This window comes from Centropristis striata, chromosome 15, assembly GCF_030273125.1.
Source record: "Centropristis striata isolate RG_2023a ecotype Rhode Island chromosome 15, C.striata_1.0, whole genome shotgun sequence".
Lineage (NCBI taxonomy): Eukaryota > Metazoa > Chordata > Actinopteri > Perciformes > Serranidae > Centropristis > Centropristis striata.
Genome location: NC_081531.1, coordinates 35,132,355 through 35,149,052, shown reverse-complemented (window position 1 = coordinate 35,149,052; position 16,698 = coordinate 35,132,355). Strand labels below are relative to the sequence as shown.

General features: G+C 35.3%; 2 protein-coding genes across 2 annotated transcripts; one reads left to right on the top strand and one right to left on the bottom strand.

Moving 5' to 3' along the window:
* The first annotated feature begins 2,679 nt into the window (after nucleotides 1-2,679).
* ucp2 (uncoupling protein 2) lies at nucleotides 2,680-8,642 on the top strand. Its single transcript, XM_059351528.1, has 8 exons — nucleotides 2,680-2,866; nucleotides 2,975-3,128; nucleotides 3,637-3,841; nucleotides 5,199-5,409; nucleotides 6,039-6,236; nucleotides 6,938-7,039; nucleotides 7,674-7,854; nucleotides 8,528-8,642. Exons 3-8 carry the CDS (start codon nucleotides 3,716-3,718, stop codon nucleotides 8,640-8,642), a joined length of 933 nt encoding a protein of 310 aa, XP_059207511.1. The 5' UTR covers nucleotides 2,680-2,866; nucleotides 2,975-3,128; nucleotides 3,637-3,715.
* A 63-nt stretch (nucleotides 8,643-8,705) lies between these two features.
* Nucleotides 8,706-15,926, bottom strand: dnajb13 (DnaJ heat shock protein family (Hsp40) member B13). The gene is made up of 8 exons (XM_059351522.1): nucleotides 15,765-15,926; nucleotides 15,534-15,640; nucleotides 13,342-13,503; nucleotides 13,119-13,267; nucleotides 11,846-11,959; nucleotides 10,218-10,331; nucleotides 10,052-10,128; nucleotides 8,706-8,865 (listed from the first exon to the last, which is right to left on the bottom strand). Exons 1-8 carry the CDS (start codon nucleotides 15,830-15,832, stop codon nucleotides 8,706-8,708), a joined length of 951 nt encoding a protein of 316 aa, XP_059207505.1. The 5' UTR covers nucleotides 15,833-15,926.
* Nucleotides 15,927-16,698: the final 772 nt, after the last annotated feature.

The following is a 16,698-nucleotide window of genomic DNA, read 5'->3' as shown; positions in this document are numbered from 1 at the left end:
GTTGTGCTAACTTACATTATTGCCCTAAATGTCAATAATTTATATTTCCAAGTTTTACCAACTTAAATCACTGTTTTAGGCCAAAAAATACAAGTTGGCTTTTTTGCAGTGTATGATCATTTAAAGAATGCTTGAAAGTTCCAATTTTTAACCAACACCTCTACCTGAACTCATTTATCATTTTGGAGGGCAGATGTCTGTTTTAGGAAAAACTCAATTGAGTTGAACTGTTTTGCTGACATTACTTTTTTGTATTATCTTTTGTGTAATTTCCATCTCATGCAAGATTAGATTTTCGATTTATTTTTTTACAAATTAGTTTGAAATTCTTTTCCTTAGCTGCTTTAGTAAACCAAACTACATTTCCGCCTGCAGTTTAACAAAGCAGCTTCCCCAACACCTCCTGCCTGCTACACAAGGACAGCTTGTACCCAGCCACTCATTTATAACGATTTGCAATTTGGATTCCATATATTTAATATTAGATGACTCCCTTCCCCCCCTTTAACTTTAACTTATCCCATAAGAACCCAGACCAAGTAATCCTTAAAGGAAAGTTATGGGGGATATACGCACTGCAAAAAAGCCAACTTGTATTTTTTGGCCTAAAACAGTGATAAAACTTGGAAATATAAATTATTGACATTTAGGGCAATAATGTAAGTTAGCACAACAAAGGAAGCCAGCTGTCTGCTCAAAAACAAGTTGCTGAGTTGTTGTTACTTATATCTTTAAGTTGGGGTTCACAACAAGGGACAATAGTTCTGATAACTCTTATTTCTTTGTTGGGAAATTCGGTCATTAGCGAAAGCTAGCGGCTAACTGATGCTAGCGGCTAACTGACGCTAGCGGCTAACTGATGCTAGCTGCGCTGCTTGTTACAGCTACAAGAGAAGCCATTAGCGTATCAATGCTAACTCAAAATTGTGGTCGCAACATTAGCTGACATTTCATAGCGGCGTTACAATCGTGCCAGAGAAATTCAGAGTTGAGCAAACTCAAAAACAAAACTTAAAATATTTAGTTTAATTGTCCAACTTAAAATTTTATCGAAGTTTGTTGCCTTGAAATTTTGAGTTCACCCATCTTTTCTTTTTTTTGCAGTGCGACCATTTCTGATGTGTTTTCAAAAACACTATCCTTAAATGTCAAAGATCTGTGATGTGACATAAACATTACATTGGGCGCTTATAGTATTTATGTTTATAATATTTATGTTTATAATATTTCGTATTTTAAAATGTAAAAAAAATAGACACAAATTTGCCTTTTTCTCTGCATCTCCACAACATCTATCAAAATTGTGACATTATTAGTTCTGTTTAACAACAAATTATTTTTTTAGATTTGTTTTTAAGTAGCATTATAATAATAATAATAATAATAAATCGATAATAAATAAATACAAATAACCATGTGTCTTTTTGTTTATCAAAATTGTGACTTTAATTTGCTCAGGAAATATGGTCAAAACAAGTTAAATGCAATACAGGACAAACTATTAACGGATTAGAATTGTTAAATGGGTTTTAAACTTATCCTGGTAACAAAAAATAGAAGATTTAGCATGTTTGTTACACGGGTGTCACCATGGGTTCTTATGGGTTATAATGCAAACTGTATACACTACCGGTCAAAAATTTTAGAACACCCCAATTTTTCCAGTTTTTTATTGAAATTCAAGCAGTTCAAGTCAAATGAACAGCTTGAAAGGGTACAAAGGTAAGTGGTGAACTGCCAGAGGTAAATAAAAAAAGGTAAGCTTAACCAAAACTGAAAAATAATGTATATTTCAGAATTATACAAGTACGGTAGGCCTTTTTCAGGGAACAAGAAATGGGTTAACAACTTAACTCTATGGAGTCTTGGGCTATTTTGTCCATTTTTTAATTATTTTAATGTCTTTATAAGTCATTTTGTGTCTTTTTTTGGTCATTTTGTGTCTTTTTTAGTCATTTTGTGTCTTTTTTTTGTCATTTTTTGTCATTTTTTGGTCATTTTGTGTCTTTTTTTAGTCCTTTAGTCCAACATAAAATGTGATTTCGAATCTTTTTTTTACTTTCAAAACACTATCATGCTCAATAAAGAATTTTAAATGTTGCAAATGTGCATTAATTCCAGAGTACACTGAGACATTAAACTGCATAATTTTCGATTAAATTCTGGAAAAGTTGGTGTGTTCTAAAACTTTTGACCAGTAGTGTATTTGTGGTGGGGTTTTTAACCTTCCAATCAACATTGCAGGAACAACAGATCATGTTGGGAATAAAAAGGCTGTGGTGCGATGGTGAAGACTCCAACATCAGGATCTAATTTGGTGTGCGATGTTGTATGTGTTCTTGTGTTTTCAGCATGACTCAGCATTTAATCTGCAAGTCTGTACTTTGTGTACCGTAACGAGATGTGCAGAGACTCAAGCAAATAACTGGCTGAATTAAATTTGTTTCAGCAAGGTAGAATATCTAATTCAGGAAGTAATTTTTCCCCCACAAAATATTCAATATATTGAGTGTGTCTGATCAATCATAACTGTGCTTTTTAATGTCCCTTGTGTTATTTTTGCTACCGAGGAAACATAGAAAAAGCTTCATTGTGAGGTCAAAAGGAAGGAGAAGCAAACACATTCCAACACAGATAGTAGTGGACAAACAACCACAGGCTGTTTGTCACCGTGGCAGATTTATAGACGTCCACTGGACCAGCAGGCGAGATGAGGTGGGGGTGGGGTCCCTGCAGCGCACAGACCATGATGTAACAAGGACACGGCAGTATTTAAAGAGGTGGCTCTGTTCTCCACGGCCATTCACTCATTCACTTGGCTTCTGTCCCTTGGAGAGGCATTTTAACTTCCACAAATCAAATAACGGTACAGTATTTCACCCTTTTCTTGGCATATCATTATTGTTATTATTATCATTATTTCTGGTCCCCTGCTTTTGTTTTTTTTCCAACCTTATTTGTGTCTTTTTTTCAGGATTTGGAGTATGATTTTAAGGCTCATCGCTTCTGGAAAATATTCTATGGAAAAACAAGAAACCCAATTTATAGCTGGGACCAAGTTCAGCCAAAGGGACACCTTTAGAGAATCCTGATCTCTAATGTTTCGGTCCTAACCAGCTCCAATAAAGGTAAGAATTAATAACAGAAATGTAAGACTTAAAAAATAATGTGTAAAATAAAATAAATGATTGGTTTATCCACATTTTTCTTTCGTAGAAACTTCATTAAAACAAATCAAAAATATTTAGCTCCCTTAGGACATGTGCATCTGAATTTCTCGTATTCATATCTTTCATAATTTTAAAAATACTCCACATATTCCTGTGGCAAAAATGTAACTTTTTTGACATTTTTTCATGTATTTATTACATGCTTTAAGCTAGAAACACCATTCAAATCTTAATCTTTCATACATTCTACATGTCATTCAACTTCTAAATTACATCTTAGAGATTACAAGACTTTTTTTACTGTTTTTTTTTTTTATGAATTGCATTCTCTAGTTTGAAAAGCATGTGGGACAATTCTTACGTACAGAATGTACCAAGCAGTTATCTTTAGCCTCATTAAAACCTCTTGTTAAATGAGCAGCTGGAGCTGTTTTCACTAAACGTTTGGATTGGATGTGTTTTTCAGACTTTGGAGGAGCTTCTTGTCCTGCTCACATTAATAAGAGACTGTTCAATACTTATATTGACTGAAATAATTCTGGAAAATGGTTGGATTTGGACCGGCAGATGTGCCTCCATCAGCAGCTGTGAAGTTCATCGGAGCAGGAACTGCAGGCTGCATCGCTGACCTGCTCACCTTCCCCCTGGACACCGCCAAAGTCAGGCTACAGGTAAACAACAAGTCGCCTTTTTGCAAATATTAAAGTGAATTTCCCATCAAATTCTGACATGTACAAATATGTGAATATACTGTATACAGTGGCAGAATCAAAAGGGCACATTCTGCACAACATGGAGCCCCTCCAGCACGCAAAAAGCTATGATGCATCATGTATGATGAAATATTAGCATTAAGTTAAAAGGAGATCCAGATCAAAGTAATTAATGATACGGTACTGACAATTAAAAGTATGAAACCAAACCATCTAGGGGGGTCCGAGGGCATGGCCCCCCGGGAGAAAATGTGTAAATTTTTAAGTAAAATGCATCTATTTTGTGCACTTTGAGAGCTAAATGAGAGCAAATATCTCACATAACATTATTCACAGTCGGGTGATACGGAATCTCTAGAGCAGCTATTCTCAACCTTGGGGTCGGGACCCCAATTGGGGTCGCAAGATGATTTCTGGGGGTCGCCAAATCATTTTGGAAGTCAGCTCTGTCTCCACTGTGTTAAAGTGTTCATGTGTTTTAGTCTTTTTGGTCATTTTGTTTCCTTTTTTTTGGTCATTTTGTGTCTTTTTTTGGTCATTTTGTGTCTTTTCTGGTCATTTTGTGTCTTTTGATCATTTTGTGGTCAATTTGTGTCTTTTTTTGGGCCATTTTCTGTCTTTTTTTGCTTAATTTTATCTCGTTTTTGGTCGTTTTGTGTCTTTTTTTGATAATTTTGTGGTCAGTTTGATTCTTTTTTGGGTAATTTTGTGTCTTTTCTGACAAATCACAAAGTAGCAAGTTATTACTTTACAAGGAGTCTCTGGCACTGTGTTAAAATGTTCATGTGATGATGTGTTTTAGTCTTGTGGTCATTTTGTGTCTTTTTTAGATCATTTTGTGGTCAATTTGTGTGTTTTTTAGTCATTTTGTGTCTTTTTGGTAATTTTGTTTCTTTTTTGGGTGATTTTGTGTCTTTTTTTTGGTAATTTTGTGTCTTTTTTTGGTAATTTTGTGTCTTTTTTGGTCATTTTGGGTCTTTTCTGGTAACTTTGTGTCTTTTTTGGTCATTTTGTTTCCTTTTTTTGGTCATTTTGTTTCTTTTTTGGGTGATCTGAACTGTGCGTGTGAGATTCTGTTCAGTGACCGGGGGTCCCAGACAACATGCATGTTAAATTGGGGGTCGCAACTCAAAAAGGTTGAGAACTACTGTACTAGAGGGCAATCAATACGTTTTTTCATTTGTAAAGGGCAGCCAATAAGGCACTTTCTCTCATTTTCACCACTCTTGAGGGCACTTTAGCGCGCTTTTTCAACCTCGAGTCCGCCACTGACTGTATATAAAAGTTCCACATCATTACCTTTTATCCTGCTCAGATCCAAGGAGAGGTCAGAGCTTCAGCTGCAGAAGGGAAAGCAGTGAAGTTCCGTGGAGTGTTTGGCACCATCACCACCATGGTGCGCACCGAGGGAGCCAGGAGTCTTTACAGCGGCCTGGTGGCAGGACTCCAGAGGCAGATGAGCTTCGCCTCAGTCCGCATCGGCCTCTACGACTCTGTCAAACAGTTTTATACAAAAGGCTCTGATCGTGAGTATTCTAATGGTTTATCTAGTTAACTCTTTATCAGGCAAAGAACTATATTTGGTAACTTCAGGTAATATTTCAAGAAAAAAGTTGCAAATTTACTAGATTAAAGTGGCAAATCTACAAGAAAAAAAGTCGCAGATTTAAGAGATTTAAAGTGGCAAATCTGCGCGAAAAAAGTTGCAGATTTACGAGAAAAAAGTGGGAAAAAGCAACTTTTTTCTCCCAGATTCACCACTTTAACCCTTAATAGGACACTCATTGAAATACTTGCAAATTCCAAATTTCAACCCTAGAGAATATTGGAGGATATTACATACTGCTGGAATGTGTAAAAAAACATACGAAAATAATATTTTGAGAAACCAGATTAAAGTGGCAAATCTACGAGAAAAAAATGCGCAGATTTATGAGATTTAAAGTGGTGAATCAGGGAGAAAAAAGTTGCTTTTTCCCCACTTTTTTTCCGTAAATCTGCAACTTTTTTTGCACAGATTTGCCACTTTAAATCTCTTAAATGCAACTTTTTTCTCAAAATATTACCTGAAGTTACCAAATATAGTTCTTTGCCTGATAAAGGGTTAAGGGAGTGCTGCACCACTAAGGCCTGACACCTTCCTCCTTCGGTCCAGATGTTGGTATCGGCAGTCGGCTGCTTGCAGGATCGACCACTGGAGCCATGGCGGTTGCTTTTGCTCAGCCAACAGATGTGGTGAAAGTCCGTTTCCAGGCGCAGGCCAGATCCAGCGGACACGCCAGACGCTACTGCAGCACCATTGATGCTTACAAGACCATTGCTAAGGAAGAAGGCATCCATGGTCTGTGGAAAGGTACAGCAGCTTGGGTTTAAGAGGGCGTTTCAGGGCGTTTCAGGGCGTTTTTTGCTCTTTTTACATTTTACATTTAACTCACTGTGGTCTTTTATTTCATGACAATATTCAAAATATTTAAATCCTGCAGCTCTATGGAATCAGCACAATCATGGCTATATGTGTGAACAACTCAGAAATTTGTTTAGTGCAGAATAACAGCTATGATGTCATACATCATTTAGAAAAAGAAGAACGCAAGTTGAATTTCTTTGAATTTTTTAAATGATTTCTTTTAAATTTGGTTAAAATGGATTTTTATTTTTATAAATAACACTTTTCCAAGTGCCCACAAGTGTCACGAACATTGGAAAAATGGTTTCACAGTGTCGCTGAGGAGAAGAATTTAATGTTTTTAACAGGACCTAGTTATTACAAACTGTTTATTTCTGGCTGCTTTTAAATGAGACATGTAGAATAAAGAGATTTTAACAGAAACATCACAATTTTAAGCTTTGTTTTGGTTACTTTTTCGAACAGACAGTTTCGTAACTTGTGATCAATTCAGACATTCAGATAGTTCAAATCTTGACAATAATGCCTGTTTTTACAGTTGCTTTTTATGATAATTGCTATAATTTTGGCAGCCTTTTAAAGAAAACATACATTTCAGAAGATGCATGTCTGATCATTTCTCATGACATATCTTTTCTATTCTGCAGGTACAGCTCCAAACATTGCACGAAATGCAATAGTTAACTGCACTGAACTGGTGACGTACGACTTCATCAAGGACACACTCCTAAAGTCCACTCCTCTAACAGGTAAAACAATCAACATGGTCTCACAGAAATCCGTGAAATAGCCACGGATTTCGCTTAACTCAAAATCCGTGGAATAGCCACGGAATCGCTCACATTTCCGTGAAACTGACACGGATTTTGCTACAATGCAAGTTAATGACAGTCATATCCCGTGGCTATTCCAACATACAAAGTGATTATGTACATTCACTGAGTGAATATTTAGAAAATAAAACATATATTTCTCGCTAGAAATATGATCAAAATCCATTTTTATGCAGAAACAAAGTCAAAATATTATTTTTTTCACTAAAAATGAGAGAACTGTCCGCCATGTTTTTTGTTCTGACCGCCGGGACCTTGAAAGTCACGTGACTTGGAACAAACCAATAGGAACAAATATCCATGGAATAGCCACGGGATATGACTGTCATTAACTTGCATTGTAGCGAAATCCGTGTCAGTTTCACGGAAATTTGAGCGATTCCGTGGCTATTCCACGGATTTTGAGTTAAGCGAAATCTGTGGCTATTTCACGGATTTCTGTGAGACCAGGTTGAAAACAATGGCTGCAGAAGCATGTAATACAGAGTTATCACATAATACCCCAGTGTTGGTCTCTGCGGGGCAATAACTCCCAGCCGTCTCTTCACAGACAACCTGCCCTGCCACTTTGTATCAGCGTTCGGTGCAGGGCTGTGCACAACAGTAATTGCCTCTCCAGTTGATGTGGTCAAGACAAGATATATGAACGCTGCTCTCGGCCGCTACAGCAGCGTTCTTAATTGTGCTGCTGCCATGATGACCAAAGAGGGACCACTTGCCTTTTATAAGGGGTAAACATCCACTGCATGTGCAAAATTAAAAGGATTAAGGAGGATATAAATCAAACATTTATAGGGGAGAAGGCGGGAGGGTGAAAACAGCTATTAACCCTATAAAGCCTGAACCACTAAATAATTGCCAGAAAATTCTCCTTTTTTTTTTAAACTGGAGTGTTTATTGAACCTGCTGACAGGTAATTAACAAAAAAAATGTAAAAACAATAGGCATATATGATTTTAATTTCTATCATATTTGATACATCAGTTCTTTTTGTGCAATTTGTTGCTCACAGTTTGTTCTTGAACTAACAAAAACATATAAAACCCAACATTTTTAACCTTTTAAGACTTTACTTCCTTTTAACATTTTCCTCAAACATGCAAAATATTTTTTTCCATATAACACAACATCATACATCTGCTGATATGAAGTTTTCACGCAGCAATGACTGATCCACCAGTGGAACCTGCATATAAATTTAGCTATATCTTGTATTTTTGTGCAATTTGTTGCTCAGTTTTTTTTTCTTCAACACATGTATACATCAGGTTTTTCAGGAAAAAAATATCACACTGATGATGTATGGGTCTCAAAAACTTGTGTATCAAATATGATACGATTGGCTTTATAGGGTTAATATGAACATATTGCAATCAATCATGTTGTTCTGTTTGTTGGTTCCAGGTTCATGCCTTCTTTCTTGCGCCTGGGCTCCTGGAACGTGGTGATGTTTGTGACTTACGAGCAGCTGAAGCGAGCCATGATGGCAGCAAACCACAGCTGCACATCTATACTGTAAACATGATTGTGTGTCAGAAGGCTTCTGTCCTTTACAAATGTCTTTACTTGTATTACAATGTGATCAATATTTCAACGCCAGAGCTTGTTTGATCAGATGCTTGCTCTCTGCGGAGAGCTTCTCTGGAAACTGGACGTCAAAAGTGAGGATGAGGTTTCCTCTCTGGGAAGGATCCTGGGACTCTGGCATCCCCTCTCCAGTCACCAGCTTTCTGTACGCAGGGCTGATGTGACAAACAAATCAGAGACAGGAATATGGTGATTGATGCAGAGACACGAAGCATATCAGTTAAGAAATGTCCCTGTTTTTACCGTTCATAAAAAGTGCCTGAATTGCTTCTGATCGTCTCTCCTTGTTTTCATTCAACATGATCTCACAGGAATCCGTGAAAAAGCCACGGATTCGCTCAAATTTCCATGAAACTGAGTGATTATGTACATTCACTGAGTGTATATTTAGAAAATAAAACATATATTTCTCGCTAGAAATGTGATCAAAATCCATTTTTATGCAGAAACTAAGTCAAAATATTGATTTTTTCACTAAAAATGAGAGAACTGTCCACCATGTTTTTTGTTCTGACCGCCGGGACCTTGAAAGTCACGTGACTTGGAACAAACCAATAGGAACAAATATCCATGGAATAGCCACGGGATATGTCATTAACTTGCATTGTAGTGGAATCCGTGTCAGTTTCACGGAAATTTGAGTGATTCCGTGGCTATTTCACGGATTTTGAGTTAAGCGAATCCGTGGCTATTTCACGGATTCCTGTGAGACCAGGTTCTTTCATTTCAACCCTCTGAACCCCAACAAGCTGTTTCTGCACCCTATCTATCTCTGAATCAGCACAATCCTGGAGATAAGCTCAAACTCAAAAATGTCTTTTGTGCAAAATAACACAGTTATAATGACTGTATGTTCAATCTAATAAATCATTATTTTTTAAATGGAATATCATTTTATAATTTGTATATTTGTCACATGACCGTTTGTCTCAGCAGAATCAATCATGGCTTCACAGTGCTGCTGAGGACACATTTTTACGTTTTTAACAGGATGTAGTTATTCCAAAAGGTTCATCTTTAGCAGCGTTTTAAAATTAGATATGTAGAATAAAGTTAAGTTGACCAAATATCATAATTTCAAGCTTATGATCCGTTCAAGGACTGAAGGAAAGGAAATTCCAACAGGAAATTCTGACGATAATGCCTGTTTTTACAGTTTTTTTCTACAATAAATGGTGTAATTTTGGTGATATTAAAAAAAAAACATGGTTGGGTTCAGAGGGTTAATGTTTAAATGATTCATTCAGCTTGAGTTTAACTGTGAAATTGATATGATTACCAAATGCAATACGTTTTATGAATGTTATTTAGTATTTGGCCACAATATAAGAGAGCACTTACTGCACAATGTCATTGATGGGAATACAGATCTGTCTGCCATCTAGTGTCTCCACGTCCACAGAGAAGCCAGTCAAGGCCTGTGGGAAAGCTTCAGTCTTTATTCTACTTAAAATCAAAGTATAGCTTATATGAAATAGTTATTATGGCTTTCATTAACATAACTCACCATCTCCAGAGTGACCAGGACCTTGTAGAGCAGGTCATTGTGTTGTCTCACAAACAGAGGGTGGCTCTTCTGTCGCACTATGAACACAATATCTGCAGGGATGCTGTTTGGTCCCTAAAGGTGAAACACAGCAGGATGGTTACCATGGAGACAGGCTCTTTACCTGTGTGCACACAGCTCATTTTGACCAAAACTCACCAAATCATCAAGCAGAACAATAGAGGCAAAGGAGAGAATAAGTCCCTCATGACTGTGTGCTTTAATTCATAAAGGCAAGTGTGAGTACATTAAAAGAGGTCAGCTGGGGCCATCTACTGGTGGAAAGTATAACCATGATTTTTTTTTTTTTTTTTTTGCATTGTTTGATGCACTTTGAAAATCAACCAAAATTATGATTATGATTTATTTAATTATATACTTACTTGTACATATTAAAGAATTATTTTCTACTATCTTTAACTGTTTCAAAACTAGGGCAGATTATTGGACATTTAAAAAAAAAAAATAGCTTAATGTTTCATCAATAATAATAACATATACACTCAAACTTGATCCTATGTGAGATGAATTATCTGTACAATAACTTTGCAACTTTTGCTACAAGACTTTTGACCGTTTTTTAAAGATTTGATTTAAAAAAAATGTTTTTACAGTGTACATCTGAGCAAAAAACACCAAACAAAGAGGGTTGGATAAATCAGCACCAGGGACAGCGCCACAAACCCAAACTCCAGAACACTCACGATCTAGTGACATTCTTCACAAGGAAAAGAAATAATGAAACAGTGCAGACTCTGGCCAAAGCCTTGTATTTACCCCCAAAAGACTCATCTGAAACTCAACCATAATAACTTATGCTAACCAAGCAGGCGCAGCAACTTGGTCAGTAGAAAAAGAGGTAGAACAACAATAACGTACGGTGGCCTGGAAGTGCAAAACACTTTTACAAAATGTGAAACACTTTTACAAAGCTTGAGACAAATTTACATTTGAGAAAACAGTTTTACATATCATTAAAAAAAAATACATTACCACAACACTTTTACAAACACTGAAAACAAATTTACAAGTGACAAAACACTTTTACAAATGAAAAAACACTTTTGGGAGGGATGTTTTGCCCGTTTTGTGGCCAAATGACTCGATTTTGCTTTTCGTGTGGTCGCTCTTTAGAGTTTTTAAGAACGAGCGACCACACGAAAAGCTAAATGTTGGCCACAAAACGGGCAAAACATCCCTCGAGTGCCGTCCATCCTCCATCAATATATCTTCATGCCACAGAAGCACAGAACCTTGAGTTGTCGCTCCCGATGATTGGCCCATCCAGGTTCAGCCCTGGAGCCGGTACATTCCTTTTCCGGTTGAAAATTGATTTGTAAAAGTGTTTCGGGACTTGAAAATTTGTTTTTTGAAATGTAAATTTGTTTTTTGAAATGTAAATTTGTTTTTTGAAATGTAAATTTGTTTTGCCATTTGTAAAAGTGTTTTGCACTTTGCACTTCCAGGCCACCGTAATAACGTAATAAGATTCTTTTTACAGTAATGACAATGGTTACTTGTATTATACATGACCATAACTACAGCTGTCTTAAATCTCAATACCCCATGATGATGTTTAGTTATTTTACCTGATCTCCCTCTTTGGGGAAAATGACTCTTGTGCCTTCTTTCCATCCAGGCTTCACATCAATAGTCAGGATCTTATCTTTGATACTGGATGTGTATCCATCATCATTCATCACCTGTTCAACAAATGAGGCAAAAAAATGAATGAATGAATCACTTGTACTTTATATTTTATAGCAGTTTCCATACAAATGAAATGTAACACAAAGGGCTGCACACAATGCAACACTGCCCCCTCCTCAAACACACACACACACACACACACACCCACAAACTAAGCAATAAATGACTTAACCCTCTATGGTACGCATTATGATGCCAGTTAGGGAAAAAAATGTTTGGAGTGATTTTTGTCTTAAAATAGACTAAATGAACATAGTCTGAAGAAATTTTATAATCCTTTTTTTTTTGTTTGTTACCCGTAGGAAACATTGTACCATAAGTGAAAAAGAGAGGTTTTTTTTTTTTCAATTTGAACATTATTTATTTAATAGACATGTGTAAAATTTTCAGTAGCTTCAACAGGGTACAATACAAAACATTTTAAATTTAAAAACAACATAAAAGGAACTTTTTTAAACCGGTTTCTTGTCTGGAGTAGCAATATATATTTTTCCAGATGGAAAAGGGCCAGGAAATTATGTTTTGAGTGCTTTGTTGTGGTGCGAAATGGCAAAGCTTTTTCCTTTGGAAAAGTCTGCAAAAAAGGGTTTCAATATGGCCTCCTGGAGGTCATATGAAACATTAAAGCATTGCTATTGGTTCCCTAGACTCTTCCCTCTTTTTTAAAGTATCGCATCACTCAAAAACATGCATTGTAGAAATGTAATAAGCCAAAAATGGGTATGTTGCCTGAGGGCAACACCGTACCATAGAGGGTTAATAATGAATTGTGGTAATACAGCATTCAAAATGGATTAAAAGCAAGAACCGAGGAAATGCTATCTTAAATCTCATCAATATACAGTGGAGAAAAACCAGAGACAGCAGCCTGTACCAAGAGGGAAAAAGAGATGAAATTATATAAATAACCTAAAACAATACAAAACAATACATATTTAAACAGATAAAAAATAACATAAATAAATAATAGTAATAATGAAATAATAATAACAATAATAATAGTTATTATAAAACCTAATTAAAGACTACACTAAAAAGTAAATAATTACACAGTTATATAAATAAATAAAGCTCTATCAAAAGTCAGACTAAGACATTAAAAGACAATCAATCAATAAATAGATAGATTAAACTCAGTTAAGTTGCTCTCACCCTGCGAGAAATCTTTATCTTTTTGGTGCATCCGTGAAAAAGATCATCCAGTGATAAATGCAGGTCTCTCTCTATGTGACAGTCTTTTGTCTTCACATCTCCTGGTTGCAGACCACAGAACTGAAGTGGTGCATCATTTGCAAAGAAGTCTGGAAAAATATGAAATGAAGTTAATTTAACTTGTATGACATTTGCACAGGTGTGCATGGTGTGTGTTTCTCACCTGCAAACGGGTTGTCGCCTCCAAAGAACTGTCTGAATGTTTTGTCTGGGTTGCCATGGTAAACATATTTAGATGACCAAGCCCCTCCGCTGCCAAACTCCAGTGGGATGCCTCCTCTCAGACCCTCCTCACCAAACTTGTCATAGGTTGCCTTCTTTCGAGCTGTCAGAGAAATAAATATTGTTAGGAGACACACACCGCCAGTCTCTATGCAGTGAACAACTCAAATAATGGTCTTTTGGTAAAGGGTGGATATATATATATATATATAGCACACAATGAGATCTCATTTTATTCAGGACTATCAAAACAAGACATTATTATTATGCTATATATATAAGCTATATATATTTATATATATGTATATATATATATAAAATTAGTATATATATATACATATACATATAGCATATATATATAAATATATATAGCATATATATATATATATATATATATATATATATATATATATATATATATATATATATATAATAATTAGTTCTAGCCCTGTAAGTGTAAGTGTAAGTGCAGACAAGGGTCTCTTTACCCATTACCGTTATAAAAGATTATACACAAAAAGGATTTGTATTATTATTATTGATTATTCCAATTTTTATTCCCAGCCTTACACTCTAAATACATTTTTAAAAAATGTCAAAAAAATATTAAACGTCTGGCAACAGAAGTTGTCAAACACTTACCCCCAAATAATAGTAAACAACCATTCCTTTAAAAATATGTATAATATACAGTAAATATCTGTATTTAAGTATACACGTTAATATGACAGTGTTTGGCAACTTTTGCTGTCAAATTTTCTTTAAAAAAATGTCAACGTAAAATTTAATTAAATTTAATCTAACAGCAAACAAGCAGTGATGTGTATTTTTTTGTTGTATTTTTTTTTTTTTTACATAGATTTTACTTTAATTTAACATTCAAGACAATTAAGCAATTGAATCATACTGTAAAAAAGAAAAAGAATAAATTAATTTATAGATTTTAACTATTATTTTATGGTTAATATTTGTAATAAAAGTAAATTATAAGTTACTTTTTTTATGGCATTTGCACTTTATGTAGAAGAAAAACGTGACTGACCCTGTAAACTACTACTGTAAATATCTGAGAAAAATAACTCTCTTTGTTATGGTGTACCTATGCTGTATTTTTGATAATGACCAGCATTATTTAATTGCTTTAAAACAGGGATTCCCAAAGTGTGGTGCGTGGACCCCTGGGGGTGCGTGAGCTGCTGCTAGGGGGTGCGCGAGATGAAAAATGTAATGGCGGTCTGATAATGACACAATTACATTTTTTTCCCCCCACACAATAAAGATGTGTTATTAATTAATTAATTAATAAATACAGGCTATTCAATTTTGTGTCATTTTTTGTTCATTTTTGCATCTATTTTGGTCATATTTGCATCTATTTTTTGGTTGTTTGGTAATTTTCTACATGTATTTTTGGTCAATTTGTGTCTATTTTGATAATTTTGTGTCATCTTTGGTCATTTTTGCATCTATTTTTTTGGTTGTTTGGTAATTTTTACATGTATTTTTGGTCAATTTGTGTCTATTTTGATAATTTTGTGTCATCTTTGGTCATTTTTGCATGTATTTTTGGTTGTTTGGTAATTTTCTACATGTATTTTTGGTCAATTTGTGTCTATTTTGATAATTTTGTGTCATCTTTGGTCATATTTGCATCTATTTTTTGGTTGTTTGGTAATTTTCTACATGTATTTTTGGTCAATTTGTGTCTATTTTGATAATTTTGTGTCAACTTTGGTCATTTTTGCGTCTATTTTTTGGTTGTTTTTGATCTTATAATGAAGCGTAGAAGAAGTTATCTTCTTGTTCTTGTATCATTTTTCCAGCCTGTGTTATGATGACGGGTTGTTTTAGCTCCACGCTCATTTAAATTTGCTGCAATTTTTGTTAAACCCAGCTCAAAATATTATAACATTTTCCCAACTGATCTGCTTTCTGCCTCTGATCCTGAGCCTGTCATCATCCTCCACCTTTAATATGGCTATAAAAACTCTTATTGCATTTTGTTTTTTTTGAAGGTGTGGGGGATTGGGGGTGCATCAACCTGGTTGGGACATAGAAGGGGGTGCACGGCTGAAAAAGTTTGGGAACCGCTGCTTTAAAAAATAATTATGTTAATTAATGTTTGGCACTCACGGTCGCTCAGCACATCAAAGGCTTCACCCAGCTGACTGAACTTCTCGTTGCTCCCTGTTTCCTTGTTGGTGCTGCACGGATGAAACTTTAAAGCAAGACGTCGATATCTGGTTCAGATAAAAGAGGAAAAAACGGGAAACTAAGCAAAAAAACACCTGTTGCTTCAAGTTTTACCGTCTGAAAATTAACGCTTGTTAGTAAGTAAAAAAAAAAAAAAAACAAAAAACTTACGCGTGTTTGATATCTGCGTCTCCTGCATTTCTGTTTATCTCCAGAGTCTCGTAGTAATCGCTGCCCATTACGGAATTAAAAGCTTAAAATTACATAGAATACTAAATAAATCAAAGAAAACCTCAAAATGTGGATCTAACTGAACTCAGAGCAGTGGTTGTTTGGTTTGGTTTCCAAGGTAACGGATGTTCGGGTAAACTCGCGAGACTTCGGTCGTAGAAATAGAATGTATCGAATATTCTATTTAAGGGATGGGCAACTGGAGGCCCGGGGGCCGCATACGGCCCGCACCCTCACTGGAAGTGGCCCTCAGTACAACTACATGCATTTGAGCAGGAAATCTTAAAAGTGCAGTGTAAAATTGCACAAAATTACTTCTTGCAATTAATGTTGGTCTGTTGTTCTTGCACTGAAAAAAAAATTCACAGTAAGTGGGTTATTTTATATATTTATTTTTTATTTATTTATTTTATTTCAAACCTCTTGTATTCCTATTTATACTGTTATACATGTAGTTGAGCATGACATACAGTACAGGCCAAAAGTTTGGACACACCTTCTCATTCAATGCGTTTTTCTTTATTTTCATGACTATTTACATTGTAGATTCTCACTGAAGGCATAAAAAATATGAATGAACACATATGGAATTATGTACTTAACAAAAAAAGTGTGAAATAACTGAAAACATGTCTTGTATTTTAGATTCCTCAAAGTAACCACCCTTTGCTTACTAGAATATAAGACATGTTTTCAGTTATTTCACACTTTTTTGTGAAGTACATAATTCCACATGTGTTCATTAATAGTTTTGATGAATTTACAATGTCAATAGTCATGAAAATAAAGGAAACGCATTGAATGAGAAGGTGTGTCCAAACTTTTGGCCTGTACTGTATATTAAGTTACTGCACTGTAAACATATTTAAAATAG

What these genes read in the sequence shown, in the direction of transcription:
- ucp2 (XM_059351528.1), top strand. Translation starts at nt 3,716, where the DNA reads ATGGTTGGATTTGGACCGGCAGATGTGCCTCCATCAGCAGCTGTGAAG. An exon ending in CCGCCAAAGTCAGGCTACAG is followed by an intron (nt 3,842 to 5,198) that starts GTAAACAACAAG and finishes TATCCTGCTCAG; the next exon opens with ATCCAAGGAGAGGTCAGAGC. An exon ending in AAAGTCCACTCCTCTAACAG is followed by an intron (nt 7,040 to 7,673) that starts GTAAAACAATCA and finishes GTCTCTTCACAG; the next exon opens with ACAACCTGCCCTGCCACTTT.
- dnajb13 (XM_059351522.1), bottom strand. Translation starts at nt 15,832, where the DNA reads ATGGGCAGCGATTACTACGAGACTCTGGAGATAAACAGAAATGCAGGA. An exon ending in AGGCGACAACCCGTTTGCAG is followed by an intron (nt 13,268 to 13,341) that starts GTGAGAAACACA and finishes ATATTTTTCCAG; the next exon opens with ACTTCTTTGCAAATGATGCA. An exon ending in TCCCCAAAGAGGGAGATCAG is followed by an intron (nt 10,332 to 11,845) that starts GTAAAATAACTA and finishes TTTCACCTTTAG; the next exon opens with GGACCAAACAGCATCCCTGC.